Source organism: Triticum aestivum, chromosome 5A, assembly GCF_018294505.1.
Source record: "Triticum aestivum cultivar Chinese Spring chromosome 5A, IWGSC CS RefSeq v2.1, whole genome shotgun sequence".
Taxonomy (NCBI): Eukaryota; Viridiplantae; Streptophyta; class Magnoliopsida; order Poales; family Poaceae; genus Triticum; species Triticum aestivum.
This window is the reverse complement of record NC_057806.1, coordinates 332,757,999-332,782,821: the sequence shown is the minus strand read 5'-3', so window position 1 is coordinate 332,782,821 and position 24,823 is coordinate 332,757,999. Positions and strand designations below refer to the sequence as shown.

The 24,823-nt window shown below is 48.1% G+C and overlaps 2 protein-coding genes across 8 annotated transcripts; both read left to right on the top strand.

Annotated features, from left to right (window-relative positions):
- Positions 1 to 5,561: 5,561 nt before the first annotated feature.
- LOC123103232 (protein DWARF 53) lies at positions 5,562 to 11,530 on the top strand. Its single transcript, XM_044524755.1, has 3 exons — positions 5,562 to 7,148; positions 8,887 to 9,133; positions 9,265 to 11,530. Exons 1-3 carry the CDS (start codon positions 5,998 to 6,000, stop codon positions 11,251 to 11,253), a joined length of 3,387 nt encoding a protein of 1,128 aa, XP_044380690.1. The 5' UTR covers positions 5,562 to 5,997; the 3' UTR covers positions 11,254 to 11,530.
- A 3,944-nt stretch (positions 11,531 to 15,474) lies between these two features.
- LOC123103231 (jasmonate-induced oxygenase 4) lies at positions 15,475 to 21,105 on the top strand. Of its 7 annotated transcripts, XM_044524752.1 has the most exons (8): positions 15,475 to 15,616; positions 15,697 to 16,068; positions 16,155 to 16,212; positions 16,661 to 16,722; positions 16,820 to 16,935; positions 18,867 to 19,132; positions 19,283 to 19,616; positions 20,647 to 21,105. In XM_044524752.1, exons 5-8 carry the CDS (start codon positions 16,909 to 16,911, stop codon positions 20,914 to 20,916), a joined length of 897 nt encoding a protein of 298 aa, XP_044380687.1. In that variant the 5' UTR covers positions 15,475 to 15,616; positions 15,697 to 16,068; positions 16,155 to 16,212; positions 16,661 to 16,722; positions 16,820 to 16,908; the 3' UTR covers positions 20,917 to 21,105. The 7 variants fall into 7 exon arrangements, with proteins under 7 accessions (XP_044380687.1, XP_044380688.1, XP_044380684.1 ...); XM_044524753.1 differs by lacking the exon at positions 16,155 to 16,212; XM_044524749.1 differs by having other exon boundaries at positions 15,697 to 16,212.
- The last annotated feature ends 3,718 nt before the right edge of the window (positions 21,106 to 24,823 follow it).

Below are 24,823 nucleotides of genomic sequence, written 5' to 3'. Positions count from 1 at the left end.
TGATAAAATAATTAAAATCAAATGATCCTATTCTCAAAATTTGAGAAAACCCAAATATGAAAATAATGAAATCCCCAACTCTCTCCGTGGGTCCTTGAGTTGCGTAGAATTTCTAGGATCAAACCAAAATCAAAATAAAATATGATATGCAATGATGGTCTAATGTATAACATTCAAAATTGAAAATTTGGGATGTTACACATAACTAGTTGGGCACTTGTCTGATAAAGCACTAATGACCCCTACGCCTAGTCTCCACGCATGCCCTGGTTCTTATATAACCGAGAGGGTATTCGGATACACTCCGGACTATCGGGTCCCGAGGTTGAAGCGAAAAGGCCCGCCACGACAAACGATCTACAATCCGGCTAGAAGGCATCATATATGTCACTTTACAATTACATAGTCAACTTGACTGGTTGAATTCTTCTTCAATGCCGTCCAATAGGCTGTCTAGTCTACAGTCCTGTTGGGAATACTTTGCGGCCAATTCTACTTGGTCATACACTAAATTTACAGGGATCTCCTTGTCATCAGGCCTCACAGGTCCGACTTCGGCCATATGGTTTGGGTCAGCCTTCGTGTACCGTGTCTTCACCATCGCCCAAGCTTCCCTGGCGCCCTGACGGCAGGCCGATATCTTTCATAATCGGAAGCGTCGTCGTGCTCCCTTCAGCTTTTCTGCAAGCTCCCCAAGGCCTTCGGGTAGGGAGACGGACGGCCACAAGGCCTGGGCAACGCCTCGCATCACCTGCCGAACTCGTTCGTGCAACTGTGCGAGCTCGGGAAGAAGATCACCCATCGAACTAGGCATCTCCTCGGCAGGACGACCTGTTAACATACCTACAGACATAACTCTGTCAGCCAGCTTCCCCGCCGAACTATTTTTAAGTTCGTTCAAGCACTTATTAAATATGCCGCGCCGAAGCCGTCGATTCTCCTTAACAGAGTCCGACAGTTGGGCACGAACATCTTTCAGTTCCACGCCCAGCTTGGTGTTGGCATCTTGGAGATCATTCTTCTCCTGCCTCACCCTTGTAAGCACATTCTCACCAGCTTTCAGCTGGCGTTTGAGCTGTTTCTTATCCAGATTCACTCCAACGTCATCTGCAATTTTTTCGTCAGATTCGCATATAAAGCCGCACTCTAATATGATACTTATCATTTGACGGATATGTTACCAGCGGGGGTCTCTTTGGGCTCCCCTGCGGCGGACAGTGCGGCCTGAAGTTGGGCTTTGCACTCTTCCAGCTCCTGGGACAGTTGAGTATTCTTTTCTGTAAGAACCTACATAACAAATGATCCTTAAATCAGTTATCCTAACTGTTTCAAGTCTCAGGGGCTACTGATATATATAATCATCAACTTTTCTCACCCGTATGTCTTTTACATACTGCTCCGTGGCTCTGGCTAGACCATCTTGAGCGGCATGGAGGTGCGCGTCTCTCGAGTTGAAGGCATCCAACGCCTATGGGGAGAAACAAGCGTCACAAAGAACAGTCCGGGGACGCCTGTGGTTCATGGCACTTTCCACCTCATAATGGGTGGCGGACAGTCTATCTGTATCCTCTGTCGGAGGAGCACCCGGCGCACGCCTTGTACTCGTTCCCACCTCTGAGCCTGGCCTTGGAGCCCGGCTTGTGGAGGCGCGATTGGTAGCCTCTCCGGGTATAGTCCGGCGAGTGCTCTTTTTCCTGAAAAGAAGGCATGGGCGTTAGTATGCCTCTGAAAATTATGTCTTGCAATAAAAACGGCGCGCCATACCACTGCGTCGGTGCCTCAATCCGGACTGCGGATCTTTTTAGCCTGCCTGGCCTAGCGGCCCCTTGTTGGCTAGTTGCCACGGGCTCGACCTTCTGCTCCGAGGACTTCCCCTGCAAAACACGGCTGTTATACGACAATAAAAAGAGCACAAGGACGGATCCCTTTTTAACTGTTGGGATTTCGGTCTCAGTCACCTGTGAGGCTGGAAATAGCCCAGGGTAATCGGCCGTAATGGCCACCAAGGTATTGTCATTACTCCCTTGGTAAAATACCCCATCGATCAGCTCCACGGATATGTCTGGATCCTCCTGGGAGGCCGGGTCAAGGGACCATCCAGGGTCCTCGGGCTATGGGGGAGGGTTGTTTATCTCCTTTACTGCCTGGCGCAGCTCCTGCGATGAAATCGCTAGAATGAATACTTAAACTACGGGAATACAAAACGGATGGGCGAGAAAAATCTCCGCTTACCCAGCTTGGACGGTTGTACATGGAGAATCCGCCCTGCGGATTGACGCGGAGGAATTCCTCCTCTTCTCCCTTGTACAAAGTGGACAAGATCTTTATTAGATCGGCAGCCGATCCCGGCCCTTTGCGGCCGTGGCGGGTGGCGTCATCCTCCCCGTTGAAATCCCACATGGGGTGGCCCCTATACTGGAGCGGCTGCACCCCCGCATAATGCATATAGCCATGACCTCGATCATGGTCAATCCGGATCGAGCTAAAGAGCTTATCCGGCTCATCAGATAAAGAATGTACAGGTCGTCTTCCTCCAGGGGGCTCCATGGACGCCAGCTCTGACGCTTCTTCAAAGGGGCGTTGTCAAACTCTGGAAGGCCGATCCGAATAGGGTCCGGAAGGGGGACATCTTCTATATAAAACCATTCTGAAGGCCAGTCTTCGGACGTCTTCTTTGGGGTCCAGTATAGGTATCCGGTCCCGGCGATACGCCACACTTCGGCTCCGCCCACTTGATATATTGATCCCTTCTTAGAACGGAGCACCAGACAGAACAGCTTCTTCCACAGAGCGAAATGAGCCTCACAGCCCAAAAATAACTCACAAAGGGCTACGAATCCCGCGATATGCAGGAGAGAAGCAGGCGTGAGGTTGTGCAGCTGGAGGCCATAGAACTCCAGAAGCCCTCGGAGAAACGGATGGATTGGGAATCCGAGCCCTCTTACCAGATAAGGGATAAGGCACACCCGCTCTCCCTTGGAGGGATTGGGATGGCTCTCCGCTTGCTCTCCGCCATTATAGGTGGCAATCCCGGCTTGAACTGGGACCAGGTACGCTGGGGGAAGAAATCCCTTGGACTGAAGCATCACCAATTTGCTATACGGGATGGAACATCTCTCCCAATCTCCAGGCTTGGAGCTAGGGGTGCGAGAGGAGGAGCTGCATCGACCGGCCATGGTGGAATGGATCTCTATCGGGTACGCTCTGATGAAGACTCGGCAAGGGAGGATGATGTGATTTGGATCTGAATCCTCGTCTTTTTAAATAAGCGTCCCATTTGTATAGCTAGGGGGGTAAATGTGAAAACACCCTGGCTCTTCACATTCGCTCAACACGTGGAAAGTGGCCATTATTGGACGCGGAAGCCAAGAAATACAAACCATCACGAGGAACCGGACATTATTTCGACAGGTACACAGAATTTGGAGAAGGAACCCGCCCTGCAATGCCGAAGACAACTGCGCACCGGACTCATCGTCATTGAAGCCTGGTTAAGGGGCTACTGTGGGAGTCCTGGATTAGGGGGTCTCCGGACAACCGGGATATCTCCATTGGCCGGACTGTTAGACTATGAAGATATAAGATTGAAGACTTCGTCTCGTGTCCGGATAGGACTCTACTTGGCGTGGAAGGCAAGCTAGGCAATACGTATATGGATATCTCCTTCTTTGTAACCGACCTTGTGTAACCCTAACCCTCTCCGGTGTCTATATAAACCGAAGAGTTTTAGTCCGCAGGACAATAATCACAACATACAATCATACCGTAGGCTAGCTTCTAGGGTTTAGCCTCTCTGATCTCGTGGTAGATCTACTCTTGTAACACCCATATCATCAATATCAATCGAGCAGGACGTTGGGTTTTACCTCCATCAAGAGGGCCCGAATCTGGGTAAAACTTCGTGTCCCTTGCCTCCTGTTACCATCCGCCCTAGACGCACAGTTCGGGACCCCCTACCCGAGATCCGCCGGTTTTGACACCGACAGCACCCTTGTAATCATGTTCATCATCATCAATATCAATGAAGCAGGATGTAGGCTTTTACCTCCACCGTGAGGGGCCGAACCTGGGTAAAAACCTCGCGTCTCTCGTCCCACTCAACCCCTCTCAAACTACCACGTAGATGCATTGGCCTCACGACTAAGTCCTGACACTAAGGACATCTGTCGTGACAATTCCACGACAGTATCTAGTCATAATATGTTAATATTTCGTTGAACATGTTATATGCTAGCTACTAGTCATATCATGTTAATTAGCAATTTGATGAACTTAATTGATGTCATTTGGCTCTACTAGTAATGTCTACCTTAAATGCTATATGATATACTGTTGCTACTAAACTGAAAAATGTTATCATTTGGCTAGGAAAACACCATTGTGTAGCTTTTTTTATGTGTAAATATCAAATTAGTGGTGTGGCCCTATTATGACATGCCATCGACGATGAATATTACTGGTTGTGTGCCTTGTTACCACACGCCATCAGTATATCCCGTACCGGTGGCGTGCCTCCATGTGACACGCCACCAGTATATCTGCTATTGATGACGCGGGGTCCACATGCCACCAATATATTGTATCAGTTGCGCATATTGATGGTGTGGGGGCGACACGTCACAAAGGTGTTTTTTAACATGCCACCAGTAGCGTCTTCTGCGCTAGTGTCTGTAAGATCTCTCGACGATCAATCATGTCACTAAAATTTGCGACAAGAGAAAAATATAGGGCATCAAATTGTTTCAACAGTGTAATTGACAATTTACATTCTTTCGTAAGAAAATGTTATAGAAAGCATCACTTTCATGATTTTTTTGCGTAAGTTATGTCCACATCGATATGGATTGCAGCACGCCGTAAAGATCCTAAGTCTCTCTCTGTAAGTTATCTAAATATCATCACACGCCACTTGTCACTAATTGGTAGGGCCATAGCCCACTGTAAGCACAGCACAAAGGCAACATTTCTAGTGGATTCTCTCTAGACCTCTCTCTACTATGTACATTGCTTTCCCTCATAAAAAATAATAGTACTATGTACATTGCTCAATCCACTCATATATGGAAGACAGTAAAACCAAGGTGCATGTGTGGCTGGAAACGAGGAACAAATCAATTTGGAGACACACAAATATCTTCCGGCGCGTCTTTGACAGCACGGGTCGACAACAAAATCGGACGGATGTGATGTAAGCCTAACAATAAACAGAACAATAGACGTCTACATCGAGCTAAAGATGCGGTTTGTTTCTCAAGCCACACACACAAAAAAACGTTTTTCCCCCGCTCAAGGTGGATTCCGCAATTAGAAAAGGCTGAAATTCCCATTACAAACATGTAGTTGGACCGCGTCGGGGGCCAATAATTGGTCGTGCGAAAATCATCGGAGGACCATATGAATGAGCGCTTCACCAGCTATTCAAGAGGGAGGCAGGGTGCATGCATCCTGCGACTGTGCCCATAGCTTATGCTAGATCCCATTGCGTTGGGCATCTTCTAGGCCTGGGCTACACGATCTCATGCCGCATTGTGCGGTAAATGGAAGGGAACAATCATGCTGCAGCAGCTAGGATGGGGAGGAGTACACGACAGAGCACGGCGAGCGGGCGGGGCAATGGCCAAAAGGAGGAGGAATCTCGATCTCAATCTCAATCTCAATCCGCACTTGCACTGCCGCTAGGCCACAGTGTGTGACGAGGGCTGCCGCATCCGCATATATGCTCCACCCCACCAAATTTCCCCACTCCGATGGGCCTCACCACGCCGAAACCCATAAAAAAGAGAGGAACCAGACGATATCCGTCGTGGTTTATAAGCAAGCAATCCACCTTCACTCCCAGCCGATTATTATCCCCACCCCGGAAGCCGAAAAATCCGAAGCGATCCTCGCTGTCGTTGGCGGTTTACCCCTCGGGCTCGGGCGTTTTACGCTTGCGCCCCATGCCCGGTGAAAAGTAGTCGCAGCCAGCCGAAAATCCCCCCGTGCGCCCGCGGAGAGATGCCCACGCCGGTAGCCGCGGCGAGGCAGTGCCTGTCGCCGGCGGCCGTGACGGCGCTCGACGCCGCGGTCGTGTCCGCGCGGCGCAGGGTGCACGCGCAGACCACGTCGCTCCACCTCGTCGCCGCGCTGCTCGCGCAGCAGGCCCCGCCGCTCCTCCGCGACGCGCTCGCGCGGGCCCGCAGCGCCGCCTACTCCCCGCGCGTGCAGCTCAAGGCGCTCGAGCTCTGCTTCGCCGTCTCGCTCGACAGGCTCCCCTCCGCCGCCTCCTCCTCGTCCGCCGACGAGCAGCCGGAGCCGCCCGTGTCCAACTCGCTCATGGCGGCCATCAAGCGCTCGCAGGCCAACCAGCGCCGCAACCCGGACACCTACCACTTCTACCACCAGGCCGCCTTCCAGGCCGCCACCGCCGCCTCGCAGGTCAGGGTCGAGCTCTCGCAGCTCCTGCTCGCCATCCTCGACGACCCCGTCGTCAGCCGCGTCTTCGACGACGCCGGCTTCCGCAGCGCCGACATCAAGCTCGCCATCCTACGCCCCGCGCCGCCCATGCCGCTGCTCGGCCGCCTCCCTACGCGGGCCCGCCCGCCGCCTCTCTTCCTCTGCAGCTTCGCCGCCGCCGACGACGCCGACGTGCCCTCGCCCGCCGGGAGCATCGCCGGCGGCGCCGGCGAGGAGAACGGCCGCCGCATCGCCGAGATCCTCGCCCGGGGCCGCAACCCCATGCTCGTGGGTGTCGGGGCCGCGTCCGCCGCAGCGGACTTCGCCGCGGCCTCGCCGTACCGCGTCCTCCCCGTCGGTCCAAACTCCATCGACCAAACAGAACTCGGCGTGGAAGCGGCGATGGCTGGCGCCACCTCCGGCCTCGTCGTAAGCGTCGGTGACCTCAGAGAACTGGTCCCGGATGACGGCGAGCTCCAGGAGAGGGGGCGCCGGGTGGTGGCGGAGGTGACGCGGGTGCTGGAGACGCACAGAGAGGGGCGTGTCTGGGTGATGGGGTGGTCGGCCACCTACGAGACCTACCTCACCTTCCTGTCCAAGTTCCCCTTGGTTGACAAGGACTGGGAGCTCCAGCTGCTGCCGATCACGGCGGTGCGCGCCGGCGGGCTCATGCCTCCGGCAACCACGGCATCTCCTTTACCCAAGTCCGCAAGGTGAAGAAGCCCTTTCACTTTTGCACATATATATCTTTTTTTTGAAACTTTTGCACATATATATCTGTCATAGTAATTGTTTATGCTTAGGGTTTGATTGGCAACCATTAGGTGGCTGACTGGTCTCGGTGCTTAGTTTATTATCCGGATGTTTCTTAATTCGAAATTACTACACGTACGATGCTTCTTGTCTGACCTACACGTACGATGTTTTCATTCCATATAAGCGTGTACGCCCATCGTAGCATTTGGTATTTTTCAGCGATGCATGCTTCATTTGAGTGTACTGTAGTTACTACTAGTGGAGTGCACGTAGCTCAACAAGGTCTTTATTAAATATATAATCTATGTACTAGCTAGTAGAACCATTTTCTCCTGCCGACAGTTTATAGTGGTTTTACCTGCCCGGATATGCTTACTTAAGCGGTCAATGTGTTCATGCTTGTTACCGTATTTGAATTATGAAGTACGTCAAACTGAAGCCATGTTATTGTGGTTGTTCCATCTATGGTTCAGTTCATTCTCTGCACATTTTCCTTTTCTTTCTGATACTGTACTATTCAAGTGTTCCATGGCGGGGAAAATGGAACTTGAATTTTGTTATGTATTTCAGAACTGTTTCATCTTGAATTCGGATAGTATACTTGAAAGATGATTTGGGTTGTACTGGTCAGAGCCAAGAGTATGATGGTTTTATCATTGACTAGTGGTGCTTAAGACACGGAGTGTTTCCATGCAGTATATTCTTTGGATACATTAGGCCTTCCACTATGTGTTAGGTGCCAAAACTCTGAAAAGTTTGCCACATACACATCTATGTCAGATACAAAATATTTAGCACCGCTCACACCATGTTGAGAAGTTAGCATCGATTGAAGCTTGGACCCACATAAATAAAATAGTATAGACCAGGCCAAGACACCCCACTGCCAGCGTCTCTCCTTCCTGGCTCACTGCCCTCCTTCCTGACTCACTGCAGTACGACGCCCTTACTTTATTTGCTCGATGGATTTGGCTTCGGAGCAAGTAGATGCTCCGGTGCCCATGAATTTTTATTTGGCATCGGCTTGACAATGTAGGGCATCGGTGCCAAATATCCAAAAAGCAAATTTGGCATCACTTTTGGCCTACATAGTGGAAGGCCTTACTAGCTAAACTTGATTATTACATGAAGATTCTTTATATGCACTTACTGCATCTGGGTTGATAATGTGATGTCTAGTAGTTTCAGACATTCGACCCATCTTGTTTTTAATTTTATTTGATGGGTGCTAGCCATATTCTTCAGTAATTCCTTGGCTCGCTGTTTGTTCCTTATCTGATAAGTTTTGCTTGCTGATCTTTCAAATTTCAATTCTCGTATCATTTGATCCTTTGGATGTTCGTTGTACATTTATACTACTACATATGGCAATATAGTAGAGGTTTTATTGCCATAAGATTCATGCACTTGCAATTTATAACAGCTTGATGAGAAGGGTAAGAGACACTAAACAATGCATTTTCACGGGAAAGAGTTAGGTTTCGCCTAGTGCAGCAAATTTGTTCTCTGACCGGACATTCTAATGCCCAGCCAAAATTGGGGTCATAAATGTATCAATGGTATGACTAGCTGTACCTAAAGTTGCTGTGGAATCAGAAATAGTTCATTGTACTTGGTCTGGCTTCTGTCACAGTGTCATGTACTGCAGTTTCTTTCAGCCACTGGACCTAACAGTTTCAATCTTGTAATTTGCAGCTTGGTGGAATCGTTCCTTCCTTTTGGTGGACTTGTCAATGGTTCATACGAGTCTAACAGCCTCGCAGCGCACCCTTGCCCGCAAACCCTCCGGTGTCAACAGTGCAATGATAGATGTGAGCAAGAAGTCACAACAATCGTTAAAGGGAGTGGCATTACAGCTGAAGGCCATCACCAGGGAGGTCCGTCTTCCCTGCTTCAGAATGGCAGCATGATGGGTCTTAACAGTGGACTGGATGCAATCAAGGTGTGAAGCTATTTATGTCTTTTGAAACGTTTTTAGTACAGCAGCAAAAACGCGCACGCGCCGCGTGTTAAATACATGGATAATTTTGCATCTCATTGGTATAAAAGGTGTGCAGTTTTTCTTCAGTGCAGGTTAGAGATGATCAGATGGTGTTGAAATCAAAAATATTGAATCTGCAGAAGAAGTGGAACGAGTACTGCCTGCGGCTCCACCAAGGAAGCCAGAGGATCAACACAGGTCCTTACCAGGTATTCCCACATTATACTGGTGTTCCTGTTGACACAGAAAGATCAGCAATTCTGAGCAAAGGCTCCGAGTCGGTTACAGTTCAAAGGGAGGTTATTAGGCCTTCTGCAGTACCTGCTACACATACGAATGCAACCCCAAACAAGAGTGTTTCACCTCCGTCTATCTCCAACCAAAGGAACGAAGGCCTTGTGTTGAATCTTCAAGGGAGGCATTCAAAGGGTGACGAGCAATTTCAAGACAGGCATGCGCAGTTGCGGCAAGAACACTTGTCAAGCTGCCATGATCGTGAAGATTGCATGTCGCCATCAGCTGCTGGATCCGTGGCAACGGACTTGGTGTTGAGTACGCCTCGTGGATCTTCATCCAAGGGTACAAGCTCTGTGAGCTGGAAACATGTGGTGGATTCAGAGAAGTCTACCCACCTGACACCCAGTAAGGTGGATGATTTGAATATGAAGCCCCCACAGCCCTTTGCACAACCTTACAGCTCCCGGAGTTCCACAAATATGGGGCAACCATCACCTAGTGCTCTGCATTCACCAGCTTCAGGAGGCGTGTCTGCCTTTGGCCAATGGCGAAAGCCCTCACACCTTGCAGCACAAGGTTCTGATTTGAGCGACTACAAGCTACTCGTGGAACGCCTGTTCAAGGTGGTTGGAAGGCAGGAGGAAGCCCTGAGTGCTATCTGTGGATCCATTGTTGGCTGCCAGTCAACAGAGAGGCGCCGCGGCACAAGCAGGAAGAACGACATCTGGTTCAGTTTTCATGGTTTTGACAGTATGGCCAAGCGGAGAGTTGCGGTGGCGCTGGCAGAGCTCGTGCACGGCAGCCAAGACAGCTTCATTTATCTGGACCTAAGCCTCCAGGACTGGGGCGGCTCAAGTTTCAGAGGAAAGACTGGCATAGATTGCATCGTTGATGAGTTGAGCAAGAAGCGGCGCTGTGTGATCTTCCTCGATAACATTGATAAAGCTGACTGCCTTGTTCAGGACAGCCTCTCTCATGCCGTTGACACGGGCAGATTCCGAGACATGCGCGGCAAGGAAGTTGCCATTAATGACTCCATAGTAATATTGTCAACAAGATTGGCGCGATGCAGCAAAAATGTCTCGGTTGGGGTGGAAGAGGGGCATACTTTCTCGGAAGAGAAGATCCTGGCTGCTAGAGGACGACAACTGAAGATCTTGATAGAGTCAGACACGGAGATCACCAGCAGAGGCCCTAGTAGCAGTAAGCTGGCAGTTTCCCCAGGTCACTCTCTCACCAAACTTCAAACTTCTGTGTACTCTGGTTGTGTCAGTAAGAGGAAAATTGACATTTCTGACGACCAAGAAAAGCAGCTAGAATCACCGAGCAATCCGAAGCGTCCGCACAGAACATCAAGTGTGCCCTTCGACCTGAACCTCCCCGTCGGCGACGATGGATCCAGTGACGCTGACGGCGACGACGGCAGCAGCAACGACAGTCCAGATGAGTCCATCGACAGCCTCATGGGTTTGGTCGACGGTGCGATCGAATTCAAGGCGTTCGACTTTGGCAAACTCGCCAACGACATCCTGCAGGGGGTGAGCAGTGTGCTCGGCAGCATCCTGGGCTCGGGCTGCACGTTGGAGGTCGGCGACGGCGCGATGGAGCAAATGCTTGCGGCCTCATGGGCATCGGAGGACGGGCGGCGGCCTCTGCGGGCCTGGCTGGAGCAGGTGTTCGCCAGGAGCCTCGAAGAGCTGAAGCTCAAGCGCAGCAAGCAGGCGAGCAGCTCTGCTCTTAGGCTAGTGGCCTGTGAGGACGGCGCAGCAGCAGCGACGGCGGCCAAGGAAGACGGCGGTTTTGGACCGCTGCTCCCCTCGAGAATAATCCTGGAGTGGCGATGAATGGATGACGATATCTGTATATACTGTGATGGATCGCGTCATTGTTGGTAGCTAGTCCACGGTAGTATAGCGTTATAAGCCTGGTTGCGAATTAAATAAGTTGTAGTCCACACTAGTTGATTGCTAGCAGTCTACCTTAGTTGATGATGCACTGCCTTCGTCGATCAATATATATTGGCAAGTGTATAGATTTTGACTGTAACTATTGTTGATTTCTTTGCCAATGTATACTGATTGTATATGTGGTGCTGCAAATATATAGTAGCTTTGTTATTTAGATACATTAAAACTGAGCACTTTCCCAACCCTCTCGGGACATCATCGCTAGTTTGAAGCATTTTTGGCCGTTGGATGAGTTGTGAATCGGATTGCTAGTTTGAAGCATTTTTTGCCGTTGGATGAGTCGGGAGTCGCTTCTAATCCGGTTATGTTTGCTAATAATGATCGCTAACCATCCCGGGCCACTGCTCCGGTCGCTTTTTTGGGTGCTCCGGATAAATTGGGCCTAATGGGCCTCTAGCAACCTCCTTACAGACCTGCACAGAGCGAATCGACCCGCTGCGGAGAAAAACCTACGGAGTACAAGAGAAGGTGGCACGACCATGCGGGTCTCCTATTCGTACGCCGCCGCCGATCTCCTCTTCCCTCTGGGCGGCTGCTACTCTTGCGGCTGTCGGTTCCACTCATCCCCAAACCCCGTCCCTCCCGATCCCTTCCCTCTTATGACCGAGGGTGAATCATTGGTGTGAGCGAGATGCCGCCGATGTGCAAGGAAGATGTGAAGGGGCAGCACTACACTCGCAACCCTATTGAGGCGGCGGCGGTGGACGCCCCTTGATGAAGATGTCCTTGAAGGTAACGGGCGGGCGACGAGAACGGCGCGGTGAAGAACTCTCGCGTCCTGATTCCAGTTGATATCCTAGCTATCCATGCATTTGACAGCCGGCCGTAGGGAGAAGGTCAAGGCTAAGGTATATCGCGATACTCTACCCTACCCACGTGATTCCATTTCACTTCATGACGATGCCAACACCCATTCTGAATTTAACATCAACCAAGCAGTAGGATTATCCCTCCGGATTCATTTCAGATTTCACACATGCTCTAGTTACTCATTAGTTCAAGCTAATTGGTGTTTCACATACTAATCTATTTGTTTCAACATTTTTTAATGTCTAATGTATTTGTCAACTTATGCAACTTTACTTTTGTGTTCCAAAATATTGCAGAAACTCGATATTATGATTATGAGCACGCACACACACCTTGCCGCTGGTTGGTGTGGATTGGTGATGCAAGAGCCTCGTCTTCAGAGATGCGGCAGGTGGGAGAAAGATTGACAAAGTGGTGGTGTCTCGCGGCTGGGAGGACCATGGTGACCACCCTCCCCCCTCCCCCCTCCCCCAATTTTTTGTATGTGTCACAAATTTCTCATGGATCACTGTGAGATTATTAATCATGCTTACTTTTGGGTTCACATGAATAATGCTCACGGGGAAACTTTGTTCCTTCAGTTGATCACATGGCTGAAGAAAATAACATGTAAATATATTAGTTTATTAATGTACATACAACGTATGTTAGTTTCTCTGAACAAAATAACAGGCAAAGATATTATTTTTATTAATGTATAGCATATGTCGACTTTGATGATTTGTGCCTATGAAGTGTAAAGATTTTATTCATTTTTCTTTTAGGAAAGGCTGTTATTTTCTGTACTGTTTACTCATACAGAAGGGACTTTGCTTATTTGTGCGTATCAACATATTCCTATGCTTTGCACTTAAGGAATCAATATGCGCGCACTTGCTCGAAATAAGATGAGAAATCTATTGTTTTCCCCTGCGAGTTTTTTCAAAGGTGTGCATGCATGATTATCGATGTTTTCTTTTCTCTCAATCTAGTTTTAATGGTTCTTTATTTGCAGTCCAGATCACCGTCGGCACGAAAGAAAAACGGATCATGTGCTACAGATTAAGTTTGCATCCAAAATAATATTTTAAAAATATTTAACATGTAAAATAATATCATATTCAGATTCTACACATTTTTATAATCAAATTTCATATATAACATGTTAAAATCGAAGTTATGGTTTAAAAGATATGGATAATTTAAAAAACCATTTGTTTTATATGGACCATAAATTGATTAACCGAAAAACTTGGGGGTTTCTATTAAAATGCAAAAACAATTTGTTTGACTTAAATATGGATGGCAGGTTAATTACCTCAAAAGTCAGGGTGTTTTTTGAAAAACTGTAAAAAATAGTTCATCCGTAACTTAAATTGGACTAAGGGTTAATTTACATTAAACATGGGGATGTTTTGTAAAAAGGACAACAGACGGGCAGAAACAATAGTTCAGTTTTTTGTAGGTATGGATTTTCACATCACATGGTGGTGCACGATGCCATAAAATGTCACCCGTGGCGTTCACACGTGCCACACTAGTTTGCAACGGTTCCCTAGTTTTTTTTAAACACAGTACAGACGCAAACGCTCATATAAACGCGCATACACTCACCCAGGGTACTTAAAACATTTCATGAATCTTAGAGGTACTATATACTTTCTTACGATCTATTTTACATATAGAATAAGACAAAATTTATGGAACGTAAAATTACAGTGTATTGCTATTAAAAAAGAGGGGATGGAGAATAACTATTCCTCACCCAGGGTGACGAATAGTCAATCATTATAGCAATAGATCGTGTTGCACATTAAACGTCCCTTATGTATTAAAAATTTACTTCTTTCGATCCATATTATTTGTCTTAAATTTGTCTAAATACGGATGTGTGTAGAAAAATATGGATCGGGAGGAGTACAATGCATATAAGAAAAGGTTGGCGTCAAAAAATACATTAACATAAAATCTTAATCATACATTTTCAAAAGTGTAAAACGTGCATATAAATATTCTTGGTGTACGAAAAAATATACAAGGTGTGTGGAAACAAGTAACACGTCCGAAAATATATTTCAAAATCTGTTGCACATGCATTTGAAAAATGATAAACGTGTACATAGGAAATGCTCGTGATGTATATGACAAATGTGCAAAGTGTATGAAAAAAACAGTTACACAGAAATATATGTTTAAAAAAATGTTTCTCATGTTTTGGAACACTGTAGAAAAATGTCTTATATGTATATAAAAATGTATAATGGGCACGAAACAAAAAAGTACACACAAAACATATATTTAAAAATGATGATATATTTCTAAAACATTTTACACAAAAAAAGTTTTAGATGTATATGAATATTGTTTCATGTATTTGGAAGAAATTAATCATGTATAAAAATGTTTTTGGTTCTATGCGAAAAGAGAAAGAAAAAACACGACAAAAACCTTCAAAATAAAGAAAAAACAAAGAAACCCCATAAAAACCGAGATAAAACCAAAAGAAAAGAAAAGAAAATCGAAAGAAAAAGGAAAAGAAAACAAATGTAAAAGAATGGAAACATTGAAAGCAAAGAAATACACGAAGAAAAAAGAAGAAAACCGAGAAAGAAACCAAGAAAACCAAAGAAAATAGAGAGAGAAAAGAGGAAAAAAATCATTAAAAACAAAGAAAGACAACCAAAGTAAACAAAAAATGAAATGAAAGAAGAACGAAAATAAAAAATGATAAGGAAATGGAAAAACTGATGGAAAAACAAAGGAAAACAATAAAACCCAAAGAAAACCTTGGAGGAAAGAAGACCAAGATAAAAACAAAAGAAACCTAAAAAATACTAAGAAAACTACAACAACGAACACACGAAACATCAAACAAGCGAACATGATCAAAACTCTAAAAATAGGCTGGCCCAACATAGTACACCACGTGAAAAGGTGTCAGGCGAGACACAACGTTGCTAAGCTTTAGCACTTGGGTTTGGTCACAATGTTTGGTTAAGTATACCTAGGGATTTTTTTTTTCTACTTTTAACGTTATGATATATGAAAAAGAAGTAAAACCAAGAAAACCCTACCCAAATAGTAAAACATACAAAAAAGCAACAAAGAAAAAACCCGACCCAAACAGTGAAAAGGTTTAACGGAAAAATACACGGAGAGGAAAAAAACGCACTACTACAGTTATGGGTCGTCCTGGTCGGGCAACGCTTCAGGAGAGGCTCCCAAGCGGGCGGGCTTTAGATTATTTTTTTCTAGGGGATTTATCTTCAGCTTTGGATACGGGCCGGACTTGGACTGCATTGCAGCCCAGCGGGATTTAGCCTGTCGCTCACAATCACAGCTCCTCCAGCGCCGCCGCTTGTTGGCATCCATGGCGGCGGCAGGGGAACCGGCGGGGGCTCAAGACCGGCGCCACCTCTCTCAACTACCTAATCAAAGGACGCGCAAGAATGTACGTTCCCTTGATCGTTCTTTTACTGGGGTTTTGATTTGGGCATGCGTGATGGGGCTGATTACACGATACGGCCACAGAGCTCGGCGGCAATGGCCGCGGAGGCCAAGAGGTCCGGGCGGCGCTGCCGCGCTGGGTACTTGGGTGAGGAGACGGAGGCCACGCGGAGATGACCACATGTGGGCGGGCGACCGCCGGCGAAGGTGGATCGACGGCCGCGGCAGTCCACATGTGTTCGGTGTTCCTTCTTCTTTCTGAATCACACATTGGGGCGTTGGTTAGACAGTGTTTGCTTCTGAATGCTCCCTGCTTGCTTGCTGCTCCGTGCCAGCTCAAATGTTACTAGAAGGAGCCAAAGCCTGCGGTTGCTGTTGCTAATGCGTGCGACGACTTGACTAAAAATACAACATGTGTTGCATTGATTTGCTGGTCTGGCTGACGCACCGCACACGGTATTATTCTACTCCGTATTAACATGTGGGAATTGACTGTTTAACCAAGGTCGCTCTCATCCTAGCTTTGCTGTCGCCCTGGCCAGCCACTGATCTCCTTGATTCACCATCGCCCGCAACCTCACCGGTGTGGTGGTTGATGAGGTAGCCCCCATATCTTTCGTTTTAGATCAAGAATAATGGCGCACGGTTCTTCATATATTCTGACTAGGCATGTTTGGCAATTTTGATACTGCTCCAGATCTGTTTTATCCTTTGTTTTGCTGTCGCTTTGCTGAACTAGTGTACACCTTTGATGTCGATGCTACCGGGACCATATCATTGGACGATTTGCTTGACTTTCATTTCAGCACATGTGCATTCTGTTTTCTTAATTTGCACTTTCTATTCTGCCATGCAACTGGGGGAGCTAGCTGCTAATGTCTTACTGGACTCTTTGTACCCATAATCTACGATTACTCTTATTTTCTCTCATAAGCATGCATAAGCCTCATAAAGTCTTACGATATTGTACTGATAGCAATCGTAATAATATTACCAATGCCAACCTATTGTTAGCCAAGCTGCATGATGTAGCATCACTTTCTTGCAGATAAGTGTTTGCTTCACAGAACTGCTTGTTGGATGTGTGGCCATCGTCGCTGTCGGCTCTAGGTATCTCGTTTCAAATGTTCAATGCAACATGTGTTTGATTGATTTGCTGGTATTAGCTGACACACGTACACATTAATTTGTCGTGCTTCTTGACTAGGTAAGGTCCAGCCGTAATTCCTTTCCTGCTGGCAAATAGTTACCTGCAAACTAGTTCCTCCTGACAGCACCTCATTGATCGATTGATAGATGTGCCTACGTACTGCATGTGAAACGGTGAGATTGCTCTTGGATGCTTTGTTTACATCAGCAATGAGATATTCATGCATAGTGCCAACCAAAACTTCCTAGCTAATTGTAACTATGAGTGTACATGTCGGGCAATCTTTATCATATATTCATATGTATAAATGTACATCAATTTTAGTGTGTCTACACCTAATTTGATATTGATGACATGATGTTATGCATAACCATATCATTTGCCGATTTTTTTGACTTTCATTTCAGCACGTGTGTATTGTTTCTTAATTGCCTTATCCAATCCTCCCATGGACCTGGGGGAACCAAGTAACTGCCCATGTTTTATCGGGTTTTCTGGGGTACATCTCCTTGTTCTAAAAGAACTACTATAACCTTAATTTACTACTCCCTCTGTTCCTAAATATTTGTGTTTCTAGAGATTTCAACAAGTGACTACATACAGAGCAAAATGAGTGAATCTATACTCTAAAATATGTCTATATACATCCGTATGTGGTAGTCCATTTGAAATCTCTAAAAAGACAAATATTTAGGAACGGAGGGAGTAGAACATACAAGTAAATCAACTGTGTGCTGTTATTATTTCACTATGAAATAGAACATGTATCAAAGCATGCTCAGAAGTCAGAGTGCATACATGATCTGCAAAAATATGTTAACATGCATGCCATCAAATAGAACATGCATTTCTAGTTTAGAAAAATTATTCCTCCTAGTTAGCAATATATACTGCTCCACTGGAATAACTAAAACCTCTAAAGCTCAGCAAATTTAATTTTAAAGTGCAATTTCTCTCCTATTATTTGCAACCAATTCTGTCCCTATCAATTGATATGTGTTGTTCTTTGATTTTGACTATGTGCAAGCATTATCTGAAATGGTCAATTGATCACATGTCTATAGTGATATCAAAACAAAGAAATACTGCATCCTTTTTTCTAGTTTGTTTCTTCAAGGGTCAATCACGAAAATGAAGTTCACTTAGGATTGCAAATACAATTACTATTGCCTCAGTAAATTTTGTGTGGCCAGTTCTCATTAAAAATAGTAACAATGACGTCGATTAACTCATCCGTGTTCAGAAAGTTTATAAGTTAACAGTATAATATCTATTAAATCATGTCTACGGAGCAAAAATTTGACAGTTCAACTGCACAAAACAAAATGCACTCTAATACCTTTTGAAGTTTATGTATTGATATATCATACTCCTAGTTAAATTACTGAAATAATATCGTATTCTCCCCACTTTTACATTAGCGTTTCGAAAGGAAATATATTATATGTGTGCTTACGTATCATATGTTGATTACTTGCACGAACAAGAAGCAAATAAATGTTATTATTAATTAGCTCACTCCATAAGATTGTATCTTCCATTGATGGCATATGAAACTGTATCCAAAAGATTGTATCTTCCACTAATGGCATATGAAATTGTATCTTCCTTCCATTAATGGCATACGAGACTGTATCCAAAAGATTTTAATTATATGTATATATCCAAAAGATTTTAGCAATATTCAGACGATAAATGAGGCATATCTCTTAATGAGCATAATTTTGTCCAATCTGTACATATATATCCGTCCAATCCCACCATGAACTGCACTAAATGCATTGCGATTTAATCTCATACATCACATATCCTTTCTCTATATAAACACGCACACCCTCTTCTCATAACCAAACCAAGACCTATCACTCCCACCATGGCAAGTAACAATCTGCTTGACTGGCCAGAACCCATTGTACCAGTGCAAACTCTTTCCAACTCTGGTACGAGCTCCTTGCCACAACAGTACATCAAGCCTCCATCTGAGCGTCCTAGTGGTGTCACAAATGACCCTAATCTCAGTATCCCAGTTATCGATCTTGCTAGCTTCTCTAATACCCCTGAACATCATCAAGAAATGCTAAAAGCAATAGCCTCTGCATGCAAGAACTGGGGTTTCTTCCAGTTAGTGAACCATGATGTGGACACGGAGGCTGTGAGGAGGATGAGAAGTGCATGGAGGGAGTTCTTTGACCTCCCCATGGAAGAGAAGAAGGTACATGCCAACTTACCGGTAACATATGAGGGGTATGGGAGCCGCCTTGGAGTTGAGAAAGGGGCAATCTTAGATTGGAGTGACTATTACTTCCTTAATCTCTTCCCAAGTGATATCAGAAACCTTGACAAGTGGCCAAAGATTCCTACTGACCTGAGGTAGATAAATATTTTTCTTTTCTCGAGAAAACGCAGCTTCATTGTTTTTTTTAATTTATCCTCATTCTTTATAAGTTCTTGCAGTTTAGAGTTTTCTGATATGTTTGGTTACACAGTTTCCTATTTGATATTGTTTTGGTATTTATGCAGGGAAGCCACTGAGAAGTATGCATGCCAACTAATAAGTCTCTGTCAAGTCTTGCTCAAGGCTATGTCCAGTAGCTTAGGGTTGGAGGAGGACTACCTCCATAATGCTTTTGGTGGCAGTGATGGCATCTCGGCTACCATGCGTGTGAACTACTATCCAAGATGCCCACAGCCTGAGCTCACTCTTGGTCTCTCATCTCACTCTGACCCCGGTGGCATCACCTTGCTCCTCACTGATGATAACGTCGAGGGGACACAGGTACGCAAGGGAGACGCATGGGTCACCGTGCAACCAGTCCCAGGTTCCTTCCTCGTAAACGTTGGTGATCAGATTCAGGTGATCGCTGTGGCCTACTTACGTTTTTCTGAAAATCTGATGTGATATGTACTATGTTTTTAAGGCGACGCTTTGCTTTAAGGCGCTGGGGGGGGGGGGGTGCCTCGACGCCTAGGTGCCTAAAGCGGACATATTTGCAAAGCGCTGGGGGGGCGCCTCGACGCCTAGGCGTCGCCTTAGAGACGCCTTAAAAACATAGGATATGTATCTTCGATTGTCTTGTCTAAAGTAGTAACATTCTCATTACACCCAATCACTATATATTTTGTGCTGATGAAGCTAACGTGTGAAATTAATGTCAATTTGTTTGCATCTATAAGGAAGTCAAGAGTACCATATATTCTTGGCTTCTTTGCAAGAGATTAAATACAATATAGAATTTTGGATAGTATGAAGCTAACCCTATGCATGTAGGTAGTTGATAAGATCCTTTTTTTTGTATTAATTATGACACTCCTTCCGATTGTACTAAATCAGCGACAATTAATATGGATCGGAGGGAATAGTAGATGTTGTTTAGAATCAACAGAATTGAATTGTATAAGATGCGTGCCTATTTAAGCATCGCGGTGAATTATGGGCAACAGGTTTTACATGTTATGCGCCTAACTCTCTTGGCCAAAGAGATTTATGGCATCCTTTTTTTTGATCTTGTGGGGGCGATAGAAGGAAGAGCTAAAAGAAAAGAAAAAAGGCAACACGTTTAAAACCTTCTAGATAGATATAGCTAGCCTGTACACTTTCTGAAGTTTCAACATATACATATACTGAACTGCTTCATTGATCAATATACTAGTAGTACGCTGGTAGATAGAACTACTGAAGTTTGTTGACATGCATGATCTGCATATTTACGCACCAGAAGATGACAGTTACACACACAGTAGCATGCCATGCAGTCCAGATACGTGAAAAAGATGATGACATAGGTGCATGCATGCAAAGAGAAGTTGAATGAAAGAGACAGCACAGCCCCCCTACGAAAAATTGCTTGTTCTTGAAGCTTCTAAAATATCTTGTGATTTTCCAGATCCTGAGCAACGGGCGTTACAGGAGCGTGGAGCACCGCGCGCTGGTCAACTCGGACAAGGAGCGCTTCACCATCGCCTTCTTCTGCAACCCTCGAGGCGACCTCCCTGTCGCTCCGGCGAGCGAGCTCGTCGGCCCGGGGTCGCCGGCGCTGTACCAGGAGCCCGTCACCTTCAGCGACTACCGCAAGTACATACGCACCAAGGGCCCCAGCGGCAAGACGCAGGTGCAGTCCATCAGCAGCACCATGCAGCCAGGGCCTGCAGCTTGATCCACCATCCCTTCTCAGTCAGCATGGATAAATCATAATAAATGTATCAGCACGGACAGCGTTTGAACCTGTTGTTATAGGTTGCCAGCAGTTGGGAGATATGGGCGTCGTGCGTGCACGTAATTTGTTTGTACAATTTGGATCCTTGGTATTGTATCTCAATCAGTGTGCCTTCCATTTTATACGAATGCTCAGTCATGTGTGTGCAATGATCACTGGGGAATCCGGTGCACCCGCACTTTGGTGCTACCGGTGCACCGGATGTCATAGAATATTTTAAAAAATCTAAAAAAAATTACAATGTTAACACAACATCAACGTATGATGTCATAAAATTTTATATAAAATTTTAAAATATTTTTTGAGATACAAAATGACAAACTTGACATCATTGTGATAATGGGCCAAATCTAAAGCCCAAGTTATGTTATGGGCTATTCAGTATTGAATTTGTCATTTTTATTTTTCAAATTATGTTTTAAATTTTGAATTGAAATTTTGTGACAACCTACATGTCGGGTGGTTGGTGCGACATATGCCAACGGGTGGCTTATCATTGTGGGAGCCAACAAAATGTCGCCGGTGCCTGGAAACGGGATAAGGCGAAGACATGCATGCCGGCGGATCTTACCCAGCTTCGAGGCTCTCCGTGGAGATAACACCCCTACTGCTGCTCTGCGGGGTCTTCGCATGGTCACTAGATCGACAAGTAGCTACAAGAGGCTCCTTGAGCTGTTCGGTGAGAGGGAGAAGAAGGGCAAGGCTAGCTTACTTCTCCTCTCGATGTGGTGTCTAAAACTCCTCGAAAAAGATCTCCCCTTGCATGGGCGCCCTGGGGGGGTTATATAGGCCTAGCCCCTAGGGGTACAATGGTAATCCAGCTGGGCGTGGGCCGTAGCTGTCTGCGTCTACGCCCGCCGGCTTCTCCGTCGGCCGATGGGGCCCGCCGACTGGTGGACCCCGCCGGATGCTAGCCTTCTGGTCGACAGGCCGGTCCCACTGCTTGGGGGGTCTTATCGGGGGCTGGTTACTGTTGCCTCGCCTCTGGTGACGAGGGCTCTGTCGTGGTAAGCATGGCTACAGTGCCGCCGCCGGGCGGCTTATCGCTGTAGCCTTACCTCGTCTTGTCTTCTTAATGAGGCGCCTCCCTCGAGGGAGGGAACTAGCCGGCTATTGGGAGTCGGCCACACCCCAGGCCGACTGTGGGAGGCCTGGCCGCCTTTGGATGTCTCCTAGACGGATGGAGCCCGCCACCCACGGGTCGTACTGACAGCTCACCGTGGGTGACGTCATGGTCAATATGGCAACAGTGCCGTGCCGGACGGGTGATGGCCGCCCCGTACGACGCACTGTGGCCATGCGCGTCCCGGGATTCGGGGGTGGCAGGCTTCACTGTAGCCACGCCCCGTCTCATCGCCGTTATGTGGGTGCAGACTCTGAGGGCACGATCTTGGCCGCCTGCTGGGGGGCGGCTTCTTGGAGTCGGCCTTCTCGTGGCCGGCTTCTTGGAGCCGACCCTCTCGTGGTTTTCTTCACAAGGATTTTAGGGCTGGGCCGCCTTCGTGCAGCCGGTTTGAGAGGTAGCCAGCTGGAGGAAGGCGGCCCCACGCCTTGGGTGCTTGGAGGCTTGCTCGGACTATAATTTTTCAGGAGAGCCAAGGGGAGATGGCTAGGCTACCCGTGGTCATTTACTCCGACAGTAGTCCCCGAAACTGGTTGGGCTCCGAGGCTGAAAAAAGACGAGAAGCTCAATCAGCTTCCTATCTTGAGGGGCCGGCAGCTGGGAGCTGGCTTTGATTTGGTGCACCGTCTTCTGGAGGTTTTGAAGCTTGAAGGCAGGAATCAGGGGGCGCGCAAGTCAGCCTGCGAGCTGACCGCTCGCCGCCTACGCGCCACATGGCACCCTACAGCTGGAAGAGCCTGCCAGCCCACGCGGGCGACGGGACGTCGCCGTAGTCCGGGGCCCGCCACTACCGGGCCTTGGCCCACGCACGGATCTTCTGTGGCCCGGGTGGACCGCGCGCCTCCCAGCGGCGGTTTCCGCACGCTGTTAAGGCGCAATAAACGCGAGACGTGGGGGAATGGGTGCCGTTAATCCCACGTCCCCCCACGCCTCGCCTCCTCGGCTTCGCCACACGAGGCTATAAGTAGGGGGAGGAGGGGGAGCGGCAAACGCTCGCACGCTCGCCCTCGCCCCGCCCCTTCCTTCTTCTTCTTCCTCTCCGTCGCCATAGCTTCCTGCCGCCGCCCGGCTCTTCCGCCAGTCTTCTTGGCTCGCCGTTGCTCTGTCGTGACAGGGTCGCGCGCCTCTCCGCCACCGCACCTTTCTCGTTGCCGCGCCGTCCCCATGGCGCTGTCGAGCTCCTGGGATGGCTCCAACGTCCATGACGACCACATTGACTTCCTGCGCCGGACGCGGCGGCTGCCAGGCACGGACTACGTGCGGGTCCATCTCGCGCCGGAGAGGAAGATCTCGCCGGCACCGGAGGAGGACGAGTGGGTAATCTTCTGCTCGCACTGCCTGCGCGGCTTCGGCCTGCCGGTGAGTGGGTTCTTCCGCTCCTTCCTCGAGTTCGATCGTCTCCAGTCGCATCACCTCACTCCAAACGCGGTGATGCTGCTGTCGGCCTTCGTCTCCTTGTGCGAGGGCTTTCTTGGCGTCCTCCCCACCCTCGAACTCTGGGGGGAATTCTTCCAGTGCAAGCTTGGCACCGTCGTCGCGGGCGTGCCCGCCCCATGCGGTGCCTTCATCGCCATGCGGCGGACGAGTGACAACAATCCGTTTCCGCCCATCCCGCTGATCAAGTCGGTGAAGCTCTGGCAGAAATCTTACTTCTACATGAAGAACGTCGCTCCGCAAGGCGACTTCGTCAATCTGCCGGCTTAGGTAGCCGGCCCGCCGGCTGGGAGGCAGCCCTCATGGTCCTACCGGGCCAGGTCGCTGTCTCAAGGTGGGGCCGCCTCCGTTGCACGGCTCTGGGTGATGATCCAGTCGGAGGGCCTGACCGGGGCCGACCTGGTGGCCGCCTTCGTGGAGCGCCGGGTGCTCCCGCTCCAGGGCCGACCTCACATGATTTGTCAGATGAGCGGCCGCTTTGACCCATGCCGGCTAAGCATCAAGGAGATGCCCCACGAGGAGGTGTCTTATATGGTGAACTATATATCCAACTGCAAGCTCGTCGAGGGGTGGCAGTACGGCAAGGAGCCGTATTCTCGCGCCAATCCTCCGCCTGTGGTAAGTTTCTCTTCTTTTCTTCTTTTCTTGTCGCTGGGTTCATGATGGCCGACTCATGATCAGTCGGCTTGTTTTCAGCAGAACCCCCTTCTTCCGCCGGCAACCAGGGCTGCGGGGGTGGAATGCCAGTTTCTCCCTGACCGCACAATGGACGACGTTGATGACCCGGACCTGGGGGCGGCCGCCATGGAAGACGACGTCGTAGGGGAAGGCGGCGAGGCAGGCGGCCCTGGGCTCGGGGCCGCCTTCGAGGACTGGCCGGATGACGATGAGGCCGAAGTTGTTCCGCACCGTCAGCCGGCGCCCGATCATCAAGGCACAGGCCCATCTGCCGCGCTGGCTGCTCGTGGTGGCGCGCAGAAACGCCGGGCCGCATCGACCCACTTTGGCAGTTGGCCAAAGAAGCCCAAGGATACCACGGCGGCGACCAAGCGGGATGAAGCGGCCACAAAGGCGGACCGCTTCCACAAGGTGGTGAAGCAGCCGCAGGCTGTTTCGGCGTAAGGGTCGCTTTTCTCACGCCTTTCTTTTTCCTCTTCGGTTGATATTCTTCTAGCCCTCTTCTTGTCTTATCAAACAGGGCCCCGCTTTCTCTCGAGCGGGCCTCTGCTGCCTCCATAGTCGGAGCCGTGGGAGGGTCTTCAAGCTCTCGCCGTGTGGATCCCCGTGCCG